This window comes from Ambystoma mexicanum, chromosome 4p (assembly GCF_040938575.1).
Source record: "Ambystoma mexicanum isolate Mex_15411 chromosome 4p, UKY_AmexF1_1, whole genome shotgun sequence".
Lineage (NCBI taxonomy): Eukaryota > Metazoa > Chordata > Amphibia > Caudata > Ambystomatidae > Ambystoma > Ambystoma mexicanum.
The window spans coordinates 283258813-283276035 of record NC_090927.1 but is presented as its reverse complement, the minus strand read 5'-3'; the positions used below and the strand labels follow the sequence as shown (position 1 = coordinate 283276035).

General features: G+C 45.4%; 1 protein-coding gene across 3 annotated transcripts in view; it reads left to right on the top strand.

The window, feature by feature from the left end:
* Positions 1–17223, top strand: part of LOC138453204 (adhesion G-protein coupled receptor F1-like) — a 926758-nt gene that overhangs the window by 257335 nt on the left and 652200 nt on the right. For all 3 annotated transcript variants that reach the window (XM_069605833.1, XM_069605832.1, XM_069605834.1), the window contains exon 4: positions 4016–4183. In XM_069605833.1, coding sequence (XP_069461934.1) covers positions 4016–4183 — 168 coding nt within the window. The remainder of the gene's footprint in view (positions 1–4015; positions 4184–17223) is intronic.

Here is a 17223-nt window from a genome sequence, read left to right as displayed (position 1 = left end):
GACCCTTTTGGAGGATTTAGTTAGGGTCGCTGGTAGTGGTGCGCTTCCTATGGTGGCAGGGGTGCGTGTACAAGTACGGTTTATGAATCAGGATCTGAATCTTTGGGTTCTAATGAGACCTTGTAATTGGATCTGTTTTATTTGCTTAACTTTGGTGGAGTCCCTGATCGGACACCAAGAAATGGTGAGGGTCCGTGATCTAAGTCTGGTGCGTCTGAGTGCACTGAGGACCGGATAGTTCATTTTAGGCTGTTTATTGGTGATGGATGGATACGGTTTGTTGGCAATGTGTGGCTTTTGGGTCGCTTTATGATCTGTTGAGTGTTGATCTGGTGGTGAAGCTGGGGAAAAGGGTTGGTAAATTGTAGAAAGGGTGTGGGACAGGGAATGGGGTGGTGGCGGGGGCATTCTGCTCTGGAGAGGCCATTATCATGGATGATGAAGTGGGAGTCTGTACAGGGCAGATCTTGTGGAACAATGCAGAAGGGAAACATCATGAGTAATAACCAGCCTGGCATGGTTTGATTGAGTTTGAAAGGCTAGGTGCCTACTAATAGCCAGCGTGTGTTGCAGCATATGTCAACAGTACACGAGAACCTTCTCCACCGATAGCGAACCCGAAGAGAGACACTTGTCTCTGTGGTACCAACCTTGACTCTGAGGAGAAATAAAGCCAAGCGGTTAATCACAGCCGGTGAGTCGAGGGGAGAGTTGATAAGAAACCGAACTGTGTTGAACGAAAAGCAGCAAATGGCTAATTGAACTGTGAACCATTAAGAGAGCTATTGATGAGAAAAGGGGGAAAACCAGCAACAGAGGAGTTCGGCACCACGTGGGTGTTCACTTAGGAAACTCTGGTCGATTACCTGATTGTTGAAACTACTATAACCAGAAGGCCTTGGGCAAGGCGAGAAGGGGGTCAAAGTGGTCATACAGGGTTCTTGTAAAATCCTCTGTACTTTCGAAAGTCTTTGACCGGCAGATGATTGTGAAGCTAAGGGAAGTGAATCCTGCATCGTACGAGTTGAATGAGAAAGCCATACGATGGACAAGATTGGCAAGACTGAAACCGAAAGAGGGATGCCGATAAAAGAGGGCAAAGACTCAAGTCCCAAAATACAGTGTGTTGACAAGAGCGAACCCGGCGGAGGAATGTCCACAGTAAAGTGTATAAAAAGACATTAAGGTTTGCGAAGGTCCCAGCCAAATTGCATTAAAAGCCATAGTGAATCTGAGCGAGGGAGGCGAATAGTCGAGTCGGATCTGCAGCCGCAAGAGGGGAATCCAAAGGATGAGAAGACAACACCCACTGACACGTGAATGCAACAAAGCAAAGTACAAGAAGAAAAGCCTTTTGAATACATGCTATGCGAGAGTGACACCAAACAAAAAAAAGTTAATATTCAAGAGGGGTCTGAGCCCGGAGGAGGGGGAACCCAGGAGTGAATAACTGTCACCCAAATCAAAACCTGAGAAGAACTCTGGAACTTTGTGTTGAATCTTTAACTTTGAACCTGTCAGGCCCTCGAGAGCAAGAAGATATAGCTATCGGAGGTCCTGCTATCATTAAGGAACTTTCTAGGGATCTGCGCCCGGAAGAGTGGCATCCAAGGGTGAAAGAAATCCCCCAATGGGATCTGCGCCCAGAAGAGGGGGATCCAAAGGTGAAAGACATCACCTAACATGCAAGTAGAGAAGAACTTTTTATTTATAATTTCGAATACATCAGAACCACGGTGGCAAGAGACTTTTTGTATAAAAGAGACTTAACCACCGAAGGCCCTGATTGCTGAGAGTGGAACTGTTTGCTCGTGCTGGGAAAGATCGAGCGTGTGCTGAGCTCCAAAGTCTTACCTTATCTCGTGCTGAAAACGTGGGGAAGGGAGACCCCAAGTATCCCATCCTGACTCATTATTTGTGAACACTTCTTCTTTCTTAAGAACATTATCCCACACTTATTGTTGTACTTAGCGTAAGGATTGCCAATATGTTCTTTTCTCAATCAATCAATTAATCAATCAATCAATCAATCAATCAATCAATCAATCAATCAATAACTTTATTCGGCCATATGCTATCAAAGTACATCCTAGCAATACATTTCTAAAGAGTTAAGCAACAGTTAAAGAAAAAAGAGAAACAATAAAGGAAAAAGCAGCACCCTCCTTAAATACCACTCAGCAAATTTCTAACCAGGAATCAGTACTCCCAACTCAATGGCCCATTTAGCTCCCAAAACACTGGGGTTCCAGAAGAGTAAGATTCGCACCTGAAAGGGGTCCCTTGCTAGTGGAATCATGAGGAAAGGTCGCAAGACCAGAAATTTGGGAGGGTTGGCTGTAGTCCCACTTCTACGGGTCCGCCCATGCCCATTACATCTTCTGAAGACATCCCTTGCCATGTGTTCATCCCCAAAAACCAATTTGACAGAGTCAGCAAACATTTCATTGTGCACTTTAGTGCACTCCACCATAGCATCCTAGGTCACAAAAGCACAGGCCCCTACTTAGTGTAACCAATGGAGGCATTTGTTCCAAAAAGCATCCCTTGGTTCTCTATCAGCATGCGCCAATTTTGGTAGCCCATGGAGAAACACAGTGGCTCTTCTAGGCCCTTCATGGGCATTGTGCCTGGCCAAGGGTTGTGTGCATTGGTTGCCCTCCCAGCAGAATACTTAATGCCCGGATTCCTCGGGGCATGGATCTCCATTGATGAGGGCTCAAACCCCTGGGTGTGGGCCTTAGGGGGGCTCTCTCAATACTTTTGTGGTTGGAGATTGGACAGCCTCTGGTTGTCTCTTCGAGTTTGGAGTGTTTGGGGCACCAGTAGAAAAAGAGAGAATAGGTTTTTTAGTATAGGCCCTTTTTTATTTGACAAGACGCCAATAGGACTGCCTTATTATTATTTGATGGTCGTAGGTTGCTCCCCTCTTAGATTTAGGTTTAGATTAGGTGTTTTTCCAACCTACCTATACAGTTTAATAAACTCCCTTGAAATGTGATCACTTGTGTCTGTCTTTACTGTTGCCACCATAAGTTCTTACACATCCATGTCTTCAAATCCACACTGAAGCTTGATCTCCTCCGTCAGTGAGGAGCTCCCCCTTCACACTACAACATTAGTTCCCCTCCTTACCCTGCACCTAACAATGTTGTATATACTACCCTGTATACAGCCATTGCCCTTGGACTAAGGTCTGTAATGTCTTTCCTGTTCCCAATTCCTCAATGTTTTATTCACATTATCCCACTGGCAAATTGCTCACTACCGTTCCTGCAAATGTCCAGTACCTGATCCAGGATTGGCACCAGTGGTGTTGCTAGGTCTGGAAAAGATCCGGGGCTACGCTAAATTTGGGACTGCCGGGACTGGGAGCTAGCTAGCCTTTTTGGTTGTATCCCCTGATCTTTTATCAGGGGCTACAACCAAAAGACCCGGGGCTATATCCCCCTCAGGCCCCCACTAGCAACGCCTCTGATTGGCACATTGATTGTTTCTTTGTGTAACACCCTCTACCCTCAATAAATACAAATACCTGCAGGCCAACACCGCTCTCGCTAATTAATACAATCAATACATTTTTAGTTCGATCACATACACATATATTATATGATATGATTGGTTATTTATAACACGCTTAATACCCAGAGGTTTCTAAGCGCGGACCCGGGGATCAAACCTGTGTTGCTCTGTATTGTCTTGCCTCCAAGGTGAGCACGTTGCCCCTGAGCTATCCTCCCTGCATGTGGGCCCAATTTACCCTCTGGTCTCATAATCCACTTCAAAACTCAAATGTTGGAAGATTTCATTGAAACACTTCCATCCTATCCGATGCAGACTTGAACGACTATATAGAAAATGGAGATACAACAAAATATATACCCAGAGTATAGGTAGCATCTCTCATTTTTGGAGAGGCTGATGACATTTAGGGGTTCTCACCTCATATAAGCTATTATTGTTTGACCTGGCATGACATCAATGTTCATTTGCTTCTCTTTTGATTCTTTCACAGATGCATCAGTGCAAGCTTATGTTTTGGAATATGAGGTGGATATTGATGTGACATTATACAATGAAAGTAGAATGAATGAGATTAAGCGTTTTCTAAGGACTCTGAACAATCACCCTCTTTCAACAATAGACGGAACAATGAATATCACCAGCGTTGATATAACAATGGGTAAGGAAACATGACTTTATATTCCTTTATTAGTTTTGGCTAGTAGATGTGCTTAAGCAACCTCTATAAGCCAAAACGATTGCATTGGAGTACGGATAGGAGGGTGATGGGGAAGGACAAACATTGTGTTGTGGTTTGGTTATTTACCCACCCATTGACAGCCCTTAGCCATGCTAATCCCTTCCGGGCTTCTCTTTGAGCTAGTTCAGTCAAGTAGTAACATCCACCTCTGTGCTTTTAAGAGCCTTCCTGTGTTATTCGTAAACTGTCTACTGAGAGTTGTGGTTTTAATTGCAGCTTTGCATGCACTACTGGTGTAAAAGAAATGTCCTCACCAAGTATACCTTCAGCCACTTGATTTACATGCAGTATGTGGTCACTAGCATCTGCTCCTTCCACTTCCTGTTAAAAAGAAGCATTAGCTTAGCCAACAGTTTTGGCTTTTGTCTATGTATTAATTAGGCATTTGCCAGGCAGGGCCATCCCATGCCCAGGTGTTCACATCATGTTATGGTCGGGTGCCATTTTAGCAGTATCTATTGTCTTTGCTAATGCTTCTTTATCTTACGGATCCTGAAAAGATAACTCGCTGCATCACCAGCATTTGTATAACAACAGATATGTCGGCCTGGCTTTCTAGTGATGTATTATTCGCGCTTATTGAGGAGTGGTAGTCCGTGTCTGTTGTCTTGAGAGTAGAGTGCTGTTCATTCACATAGGAACATGAACTGTGATGTCCAAGCTCTCAATCATGACTTCAAGATGATCCATATTATGTAATAGAACTTTGGGTAAAGAACGTATCCCTGTTGAACCCTATAAGGGCTCGGCACATGGTCGATTAGAAATTGATGATTTTGTGTTTAGAAAGCACAGATGCCGTATAGACATTTGCATCTGATGCTCATGTAGGGGTCTGCAGCTTGTATCTACAGCTTGAGGATGAAGATAATATAGTCCACTGTGTGAAAGGCCGACAAGGGTTCTAAAAGGATGAGGAGGCTCACTTTTTACAATTTATAATAGGAAACACATCAACAACCACCTGCACTGTGGAAATGCAGTCAGTGGGGTGGTAAGACATATTGAACAAACAAGCCTAAAAGCTGCATACATCTTTATGTCTTTTACCATTCCAGGGGTTTTGCAGTTTTTTGGCAGCCATTGGTGGGGCGTAGAACAAAAGCCATTTTTACATGTATCTCATCTATTCCAGATGTCAAAAAAATAATGCACTGTGACAAACCAACCAGATCCTGTTATTCCAACCTGCTATCTATTCCCAGAACTCGCAAGGAGGCTCCAACTTCCCGACGGTGGCCCCCACACTCTGGAACGCCCTACCTCCCCACATCAGGCTTATTGAGTCCCATTCCCGATTTTGCAAGGCCATCAAAACTAACCTCTTTGTCTGACTGTATAAACCTGTTTCTGTGATACCATTCACCCTTGACTCTGTAATGTAATCACATTTTTTTCTGGGCGGCTTCTTTGTAAACCTCAATCAAACCATCTTAATCTCTGATATAGCGCCTCAATGCCCACAGGCTGTAGTGCGTTCTACAAATCCAAATAAATAACTAAATAATTTAATGCTGTCGTTAATGCATAGGATTCCCATGTAATCAGTCAGCTATTAGCACCTGGGAAACTTGTTTTGACAATCAGCATCCTAGGGTTCCAATCAGAAAGCTGGGAACGTGGTCAGTATTCACCCGTTCAGAGCTGCGAGAGTGCTGTGCTGCATTGCCTCTCGCTGCCATTTCTGTGCACCTCTCCCAGCAGCCAACGGCGCACCCCTTAGTACCCGTGACCCTAAGATGTAGGTGTCGACGACCCTTATCTATCATTTAAAAAAAAATCAATTGTACTTGAGCTATCTGAAAGGCTACTCGGATCTGCTGAAGTCTGTTGTCTGTGTTGATGACGTCAAGGTTATTAACAATGATAATAAACTTCAACAGATTGGCGTGGCTATCCAGGGAACTCATGTGAGTATGTTTTTAATATGTTTAGGTGTAAAAAAACGTTAAGATCCCGTGTTGTGCATTTGTCTGTTGCCGACTGTGATAATGCACAGAACTGCAGGTCGATGCGGGTGGTAACAACCATTCTGATTTGTTTTTCTTTCATTGAAAAGAGCACAGTAGGTCCAGTGATATTACAACTTTAATGTGGATCTTTTGTAAGAGGGTATCCAGAGGAGGTTTTGGTTCCATGTTGAACAGTTGTCTTCAAGGTGTAATCAGACCACAACCTTAATGCCAGAGGTAAACATCTGGTTGACTGAATAGCCTGTTTTGTGTGTTAGCGATTGCACCTATATGGCTAGCTTTACATTTCTTTTTTTGGGGAAGAACACCCTCAGCGCCATTTCCAGTGGTGACTCCAAGAAGTGTGGCAGGCTAATGTTACCAAAAGCATTCCTTGGCTGCATTCATTTTGGGTCGGGCCAAATGAGATAGCATGTGCCTGCATAAGGCATCTATAATACACAAGTGTCCCAAGAGACAATGGGCCTCATTACGAGTTAGACGGAAAATCAGCGGTAAATCCTCAAAAAACTAGCCCTGAGGAATTACTGTTACCGCTACTTGGTCAGGCGTAATTTCTGCCTGATTACAATTGGTGGTGGCAGTGTAATACCCCATTTATTTTAGGACAATTTGACCCAATGGAGCTTTTTTTTGAAGAATTACTGCTGCAGTAATTCCACCAATTATGACGATTTTCCGGCGTTGAGTGGGAAGATTCAAAACTCAAACTCATAATTTGGCGTAGTGTTAAAATTGGCAGTAACTCAGTTATCGCCAATTTTACCACTTACCACCTAACTCGTAATGAGGCTGATTGACCTGAAACAAACCTGGGTTGACAAAAAGGGGTTGGAAGTTGGTGAGGGTTCACTGTGATTTTACCAAAACCATTTTTAGATTAATTTTTTATTGAAAGAAATCCATTGAAAAAATCACAGAATATTTTATTTTTTGAATTTGTGGGTGGTCACCCTCCCAACCACCCCTCCACCCCCCATTTTGTTATGTTTTTACCCCACCCGGGGTTGTCTCGGGAGGATAGCTCAGGGGCAACGAGCTCACCTTGGAAGCAAGATGACACAGAGCAATGCAGGTTCAATCCCCGGGTCCAAGCTTAGAAGCCTCTGGGTATTGAGCGAGTTATAAATAACCTATCATATCATATCACCCCAACCCCCTTGCTACCCGTTTTAACCTCTTGCCCCATATATATATATATATATATATATTCAAAGTTTGAAAAGCGAATAAAGCGCCGTTTCAGCGAGCAGCACTCCCAAAACCTCGATCCATAAATTTTTTAGAATAAAAAGCGGACAAAAACCAGCCAATAAACTGCTGAGGTTAGAACATACAAAAACCTTTAATGTATCATAGCAGTTTACAAAATCTTGGTTCCCCAGAAGCGTGGGTGCCAGCAGGCAGCCTGATGCGTTTCACCACAACCGCTTGATCACAGTAATATATATTTGTTTTTACTGTTTTTTCAATGGATTTGTTTCAGTTAAAATATCCATCAAAAAAAACATTTTTGATAAAATCCCGGGACACCATTCTTTAAGTAGATGGACATCCAACAGCACATGGTCTCCAGTGTCGACAGATCAGGAGGGCTCTTTAGCTGGATTCCTGGGATTTTATATATCTATAATTTATGGGAGCATATACCGGCTAAACATTAAAGAAAAAGTGAAAAAGACATGACAAGGGAAAATTCACAGCACAATTTATCCCTAACGTGCAATGTTGCCCTGTGCAGTTTAGCACCACGGGAGGAAAATAACACAGAAAACACTTTAATTTAACAATCCCAATTTACACCACCCATTGGATTATGTAATCTGGTGCTAAATTCGTGCCGTTTGTCTTGAGTTGTTGTTAAATTAGAAACACCCATGCTTTTCTTAATATGTCCATGGTTGGGAAATTCTCTTAAAAAGACTTTAAAATCAAATAAAAGCTGAAGCAATAATGCCATGCGTAGCCGTGTCCAATATACCTATGGCCTAGCGCACACCTATTTGCTGGATTATTTCGAGATGTTGGTGATAGATTTGTGGGGTGCCGGAGAGAAAAACAACCTTGACACTGGGTTGTGTTAACCTATGTAGAACCAACAGATGTCCACACTTTTGTGGAACTCTCCCGTCCCCTGCACACCCAATCAATTGTGAAAACAATCAATAATTTAACGATTGTAACAATATGTTTTTTGAAAAATGTTTGTAAAAAACAATTTAGGACAATGATTATGTAAAAAAATAACCATCAATTTAATGTTGCTGTCAAACACAAGCTACACATTTGCATATTGATTCATTAGATATTTGTCATCTATATTGATGGGATTTCAACTTTGCTTATTAAGCGTGAACATACACATTTATCAGTCACACTCAATTTAGGCGCAATATTCTTCGTGGGCACACAGTATGTTTAACACATTTTCCTCAATTCTATGAAGAATTGCCTTATACTGCATATATTGATCATAGAGAGCGTTAACATATATTACTCGACGCGTTTCAGGGTTGGTTTTGTCCCCTTCTTCAAGAGTTGTTTGCCCTCTTTCTATTCCTTCTTTTGTTCTTCACCTATAATATATAATACAATATTCAGTTTTCATCTTAATTAATCGCTGTCATGTTCTTTTTGTTGACTATATCTATAATAATAATCACCTGGATGTTCAATGTTAAATCTCCTAACTTGATAAAGATGGGGGTCTTTTCAAAAACAACCAATATGTTGTATTTAAAGCGTAGTTGATTTGCAACCTGTAGAAATAATAGAAAAACGGTAGAGAAAAGCTAGATTAAAATCGGAGAATGAGTCCTGAATTCTAGTTAAAAAGTTTTCCGGAAGATCATAAATCCTTATCATGCAACATGTGCATCAAAATTTACCTGCCGGATCTTCATATGTGGTGCCACTGAATAAGTTGGTTATTGTCACCGCTGGACCGCTAGGGAAATCCCGTGGAGGAGAAGTATTTTGGTTGAATGATTATCCAAGATGTATCTGTAAAACACATAGGCCCTCATTACGACCCTTGCGGAAAGTGACTGACCGGACCGCCACAGCGTAAATAGCGTTTCCGCCATTGCACGATGGAGCAAAGTGCGGCCCATTCCGACCCATCGGGCACGAGCACCACGCCATGGCGGAAGTGCAAAGTCCGCGATGGCGGAAATGACCCCAAAACGGCCCACACCGCCGCCGTACGGCGCCCTAGGTGCAATACCGCCACCCATCATAGCGGACACCGCAGTGAGCGCCAACCGGAAAGTACGGCGACCGTAAATATACGGAAACGGAAGTAAAAACATGGGCCCGGAACGGGAAACAACACCCCGTACACCTATAAAACCACAAAATACACACAACCACTAAAAACACCACCCTGAGACACATCCCAACCAGTCATCCACCCTAGTGAAACCAAGAAAAATGGGAAAAGTAGCGAAGAAAGCGTGCGACCGCAAGCGGCAGGTCCACTTCTCCCGTGAGGAACTCACCGTAATCACAGAGACCCTCCAGGAGAATGCCGCCGCCGTCTTCTCCACGCAAATAACCAGGACGGCACTTGCGAACAAGAAGGCCATATGGGCCCTGGTGGCACAGCGGGTAAGTGCGGTGGGGACCGCACCCCGCAACCCACAGCAATGCAGGAAGCGGTGGGACGACCTGCGGATACGCGTCCGTAGCATACTTTCTGCCAACCGCAACATTGCCACAGCCACCGGGGGAGGGTCGGAATCACCCATCAAGTTGACCCCCTGGGAAGAAATCTGTGCCTCCACCATTGGAATGGAGAGCATAGAGGGAGTCGGAGGGATGGAGAAAGGAGTGCAGACATCCGGAGAATCAGGTAGGTGGCCCAAATAAAACCATGCCAAATCCACAATGTCCAATCATGTGACTCACATGTGTCCACATAGCGCAACAGCAACACATGGCCAGGAGAACGTCCACACACATTGGCCTGATAGCGCACTTTAAAACACACAATAAATACATAAATAAGTAAAAAAACCAAAAACACCCACTACACGTGCAGCAGGCACACCCTAACTGCAGGCTGCCAAACAACTGCACCCTCACTCCACACACAAATGAAAGCACCTCCAAGGCCCCGACCCAAATCACCCTCAGGTACCACCCCAATGCATGTGATACATTGCCATTCCAATTCCCACAGACCCATTAATAACGCTCGCCCTCCTTTACTCCACCACAGGGTCCGATCCAAACGACGAGCTCCAGGACACCCCTACCAGCACACCTGCAAAGAGGGCCAAGACCGACGGCCAAAGACCCTCCACCTCAGCTGCACGCATCAAGACACGGCAGCAGCACATATCAAGTGGCAGCACACAGGAGGGAACATCAACAGGCACCCCAGCAGCCAGCATGCCCACAACAGCACCACCACAGGTCCCCCCAATGGATGCCACAGAAGGTACTGCCTCTGGTGGCAGCAGCACCATAGGTGACACCCCATTAATGGCAGCATGCTCCGACACAGAAGACGGGGATGTCGAAGTCAGATCCATCCATGACCTGTCCCAATCCCCCTGTCTGTTCCATCCCGTACACCATGAGGATACCACGCAGGGGCACCCACAAGACGACGACTGGCCATCCCCCACAAGCCCTGTGGCAGGGCAACATGAGGCGAACAGCCCCTCTGTGACACCACCGCAAATGGCCATGGCCCAGCAGAGGCAACAGTCCCTCGACCAGTTAATCGTGCAACAGCAGCAACTGGCCACGCTCCTCAAGGACCATGCCGATGGATGTGGGGGCACTAAGGCAGACATAGAAACATCAACTGAGACACTTAGGGCACAAATGGAGAGTAGCACCGAGAGCCTGAGAGTCCAAATGGAGAGTAGCACCGAGAGCCTGAGAGTCCAAATGGAGAGTAGCACCGAGAGCCTGAGAGTCCAAATGGAGAGAAGCACCGAGAGCCTGAGGGGGGAACTGCATGCGACGTCCAAAGACGTATGTGCCGAACTTGCCGCAGTGCGCCGTGTGCTCACTGAGCTCTCACAAACCCTTAGGGACATGCATGGACGTGAGCAGGCAGAGACATCATCCGTTGCAAGTTCCGTCCAGGGCAGCCCCCAACGTAGATCTGGGAGGAACCTGCGCTCCACAGGCAGGGGTGCCCCTGATACCCGCAGAGGGGGCTTGCAATAGCGACTGCCCACTGACAATGAGCATCTTTGGACACTGGTGTTCGGGGGGGAGGTGGGAGGGTGGAGGGGGTGTGTTGGGCTCACTTGGGTGGCGGGTCGATAGGGTGTTCCACATGATATCACATATGCCATAAACAATGCACGATCAAACAATGAGATGTGTGGACAATGATCTTTGTGTACTAGGCCATCATAGGCGTACAGTCCATATTGTGCATGTACCAGACACACACAGTGCCACGAGTCCCGTGTCCATGTATCAGCCACCAGGCGTGAGTGCTAGAAGCATGCATCTATGAGATGCTGACGAATTTCACGGCCCTCCTGTGCCTCGCAGACTCCTTGAGGTGCTGCCACATCCCCACCCTCATCATGACCATCTTCAGGTGCTTGCAGTTCTGCGTCAGGGGGCATGGGCACATTTCTACGTACGCACATGTTGTGGAGCATGACACATGCCATCACCATCTTTGCAACCTTCTCATGGCGGTACAGGAGTGCCCCGCCAGACCTGCTGAGGCACCGGAAACGAGTCTTCAGTAGGCCGAATGCCTGTTCAATGACTACACGGGTACGTGAGTGGGCATGGTTGTAGTCCTCCTCATGCTGGTCCCGTGGGTTCCGGACTGGTGTGAGGAGCCATCTCTTCAGTGGATATCCGGCATCACCTGTATGTGGACGATAAACGAATTATGTGGAATGCCATTGCTACGTACGCACCCCCCCCCCCCTTCCTGCCAGGTCATTGCCGCATCACATACCCCACATCATCATGCATGAAATGAGACTCACCGAGTAGCCAGGATCTGTTCCCTGCGTGTCGCTCCATGTAGCGTGGTATTGTAGAGTTCCTCAAGACCATAGAATCATGGGTTGATCCAGGGAATCGGGCACAACAATGTGTAATGATCCTGTTGGAGTCACACACCATTTGTACATTCAGTGAATGAAATTGTTTTCGGTTGCGGTACTGGGCCTCCATGGCATGTGGGACGACCAATTCCACATGGGTGCAGTCGATGGCACCAATGCAACCCGGTATGCCGCCAAGTGCATGGAATCCCACTTTTGTGTTGGTAATTTCCTGCTCCGAGCGTGGTAGAGAGATGTAGTCGTCTGCGTGCTGCAGGAGGGCATCGAGCACTTGCAATAGTGTCCGTGAGAACAGTGGCTGAGAAATGCCATGCAACTGTCCGACTGTGTGCTGGTAGGTGCCTGTGGCCAGGAAGTGTAGTACAGACACCACCTTCAGTAGGGGTGGGATGGCGGTTGGGCTATCTATCATGCTGACAAGGTCAGCCTGTGTCATGTCCACAATGGCGGCTATGGTGTCCCGGTCCAAACGGTAGAGGGTGTGGATCTGCTCATCAGTGAGGTTGAACGGATGTGCTCGGAGGCGTGGGATTGCGGGCTGTCTGCGTGGTGGTAGTGGCTGTGCTGGCAGCCCTTGCTGGCCCTGCCTTGCCCTCCTCCTCCTCCTGCGTCTCCTCCGTGCGGCCGGTTGTAGTTGGTGTTCGTCTTCTTCTTGGAGTTGGAGTACTTGCAGTGCTATCAGGTCCCCCAGGGCCAACATCGCGAGTCCTGCCGGTAGCATTTCGGAGTGGTTGTGGGAGGAGACTGGGCGTGCAATTAATGTGTTTTCAGGCTGTATGGCCTCCACCTGTGGTGATTCATTCCACCTGTGCAAGCTGCTCTCCCCTTTGGGCGAGCACATCCCGCACACAACGCTGCAATTCGAGGAATGGCATCTTGCTATTACAATCATGTATTAGTACCCGATGGCCGTGTAACATTGGTTGATATGTTCATTCGGCTATGGTCCCATTGTTTCACATGCATTCTTTGCAGTCGCGAACAGACTTGTGAAGGGTCAGTGGAACGTAGTACTCGAGTAACGGTGGACCCTCATGCATCACTGTACCGAGGTTCACCGACGGGCGGGGCCTCCCATTTGTGAGTGAAGGCAGTTGCCATTTTCACACACAGCCGCACTAGATGGATTAATTTGTGATTTCAAGCGGCCACAGATGCCTTTTCGACGTGATGTTGCAAATGAGGAATTCGAAGGGCGGCGCTTTCGGTCTTCAGCTAGCGGCGAGGAGATGCCCACAGGTCTGACTGCAAATATAACGTTCTATTGTTCAGTGTCCTTGGGACAGGGGCCATGGCGAGGATGCAATGATTGATATGAATAGTTTGGGAATCGCAATAGCGAAGTGGATGATGAGGCCGGACGTTCCCAAATACATGTTACTTCACAACACTGGAATTACGGGCTGGGGCACAGTGGATTTTGCAGGCTGCATAACGCACAGACTCAATGGAATTCTCACATGTTATGTGAGTATGGAAACAGGCGTTATCATTACGGGATGAGGGAATGATGAATGGATGCATGGGCAGATGATTTGATACGGTGTTTGCCATGTACAGGGCTTCTTGGAATCTGTCCGCCTCCCCTGCGCTATGTGATGCAGGGCTGCCATAGTGGGACCATCGTCTATCTGGCCTTGTTGAGCCCTCCCTGTCTCGACGCGCCTTCAGACACTTGTGTCCATGCACGTTACCAATCCCATCTGATGGATTCTGTTTTCACAGACGCATGCACAGGTACACTCGTTTGTGATGGTGTTTTCACCTCGATATGGAGTCGCAAGTGGTTTTGGGGTGGTGATGATCCTTTGGAGTGGGCTAGCATGCATATGGCTGTGGATCTAGTGTGATCATTGAAGTGAGTTGTTCGAATGTAGTTCTGATGGCCATTCTTTTCTTTTTCTTTTCTTTTGGTTGACAGGTATCTCCTCCCCTTTTGCCACTGCCATCTGTATGCCACTCCTGCAGATGGGTTTTACTCCCGACACCTGCTGCTTCGTGTTAATCAGTGGAGCAGCATTACGATCTTATGGGACGATCGCCAATGGGCCACATGCCCTTACGCAGTACTAGTGGCTGGGAGCAACATTTCGGCCTTTCAGCTGGACTAGTGCCTCCCTATTGGGACGGCCCTGCGGTTCTAGGCGCTTCCATGTTGCCTTTTCGTACGAGAATGTAGCCCCTGTGTACCATGAAGGAACAGGGCGTCACACAAGAAGTAGCTGGTCATTTATTGCGGATGCAGCCCACAATGGTGAAATGTGATAAGAGGCCATGGTGATATCCAATGAATAACCTTGCACATAAGCCAATAGATTTGAACCCAACTTACACACTTGGGGTACACGAAATATCTGTGATGATAACTTAAATAGAGATGTTTTCTATTGTGAGATTTATTCAATATGGTTCCAGGATAACATAATGGAAAATGTGAGCATGTTCTGTTTGGAGTAATAAGCACATGGATGGTCAATATCACTCCCCCCATGGGACTCGCACATACATGACACCAAATGCCCAGCTCTGCTAAACTCAGGCAGCTCCAGGTGTCTTTTAACACCCACTTCTAGAAATCAACATGAACAACACCAGGTGTTTCCAACACCCACTTCTAGAAATCAATATGATATATTACACATTAGGCATAACTAGTGACAAGTTGATTTATCAACTCACGAATACTTACATTCAACCAGTACTCATATCAACAGACCGTATTTACATGCGTAGGCATGACAATTTTCACGTCACACGTTGACGGTGTAAATACAATGACGTCATCACGTTCATACTTGATGACATCATTACATAAACAGCATCCATTTTTGAGTGTTACTCTAGAGGAGCAACGCAATAAGCAGCACCTAATCCTGGAACGTCCTTTCCCAGAGTAAGGTAAGGCAGATGCTTCGAGCATACAGACTGTTTTTATATGTGTCAGCTGATAGACACCATGAGAATATTAGCTATTTTTTCGATCGATTTGGTTACACCCGTTCTACACGGGATGCGACCGTGCTAGACAACATAGACCCACTGCTTCCGTTGAAGCAGTTGTTTATAACCAGTGCCCATTAGTTTCCTAGATCGTTCTCTAAATATTATCCATGGTTTACTTTAACCTCTAGATGGCTACACCTTGACCATCTATTACAACACATGTATATGTGTTTTACAGATACATCTTGGATAATCATTCAACCAAAATACTTCTCCTCCACGGGATTTCCCTAGCGGTCCAGCGGTGACATTAACCAACTTATTCAGTGGCACCACATATGAAGATCCGGCAGGTAAATTTTGATGCACATGTTGCATGATAAGGATTTATGATCTTCCGGAAAACTTTTTAACTAGAATTCAGGACTCATTCTCCGATTTTAATCTAGCTTTTCTCTACCGTTTTTCTATTATTTCTACAGGTTGCAAACCAACTACGCTTTAAATACAACATATTGGTTGTTTTTGAAAAGACCCCCATCTTTATCAAGTTAGGAGATTTAACATTGAACATCCAGGTGATTATTATTATAGATATAGTCAACAAAAAGAACATGACAGCGATTAATTAAGATGAAAACTGAATATTGTATTATATATTATAGGTGAAGAACAAAAGAAGGAATAGAAAGAGGGCAAACAACTCTTGAAGAAGGGGACAAAACCAACCCTGAAACGCGTCGAGTAATATATGTTAACGCTCTCTATGATCAATATATGCAGTATGAGGCAATCCTTCATAGAATTGAGGAAAATGTGTTAAACATGCTGTGTGCCCACGAAGAATATTGCGCCTAAATTGAGTGTGACTGATAAATGTGTATGTTCACGCTTAATAAGCAAAGTTGAAATCGCATCAATATAGATGACAAATATCTATTGAATCAATATGCAAATGTGTAGCTTGTGTTTGACAGCAACATTAAATAGATGGTTGTTTTTTTACATAATCATTGTCCTAAATTGTTTTTTACAAACATTTTTCAAAAAACATATTGTTACAATCGTTAAATTATTGATAGTTTTCACAATTGATTGGGTGTGCAGGGGATGGGAGCGTTCCACAAAAGTGTGGACATCTGTTGGTTCTACATGCGTAACCGTGTCTCCATAATTGACTGTGTAGCTTTTAGTTATATCATGTTATGTTATGCTATGCTATTGGGCTTCATACCATGCTACTCTGCAATATGAATTGCATGGTCTCTTGGTGCTTTTGGACGTGCAAGTGAGACAGAGTCTGGATTTAGTTAGTAGAGAAAGAGGGGAAATGCAAGATACTTTTTCTGTTGGTGCACACTGGTTCTAAGTACCCAGATACGGCATTCATATATTTCATATATATTTATATTTGTATGATTTGTATCAAGGGCACTTGAGGCATCTGTATACGGAAGGGAGCCTTGTGCTCCTATAGTGTGAGTCTGTGTTGGTTTGGTGTGTGTTATACAGGTTGTTGGGAGAGATGTGGAATTCTGCTGGCTGTAATGTGTGTGTTGGGAAGGGGGGCTCAGTTTCAATGTGCCACTGTGAGTCAAAGAGCATAACAGAATGTGTAAGTAGAGTTTCAGTGTGTTAGTTAAGGGAAGATTCCCTGGTGGCCATTTGGAGTATCCTATCAAGTATCTTTGTGCGATATCCTCGTAGTGGTGGGCCTAGGACGAAAGTCACCACAGGAGGCCTCCCGAAGAACATCAAAGTATGGAAAATATCTAGTTCAGAGCACAGTAGTGGAAAACCTAGAACCAGATCACAGTGAGGAACATAATCACAGTGGGGCACATCAAAGAGCAAAACCATTGTGGCAGGACACGTATGAGCAGAATGCAGTGCAGCAAATCACAGGGAAGGAGGGGCCTGTGTATTTATTTATCTTGAAAATGTGTAAAGCACACATATTATTATCACGCCTCAAGGGGCCTGG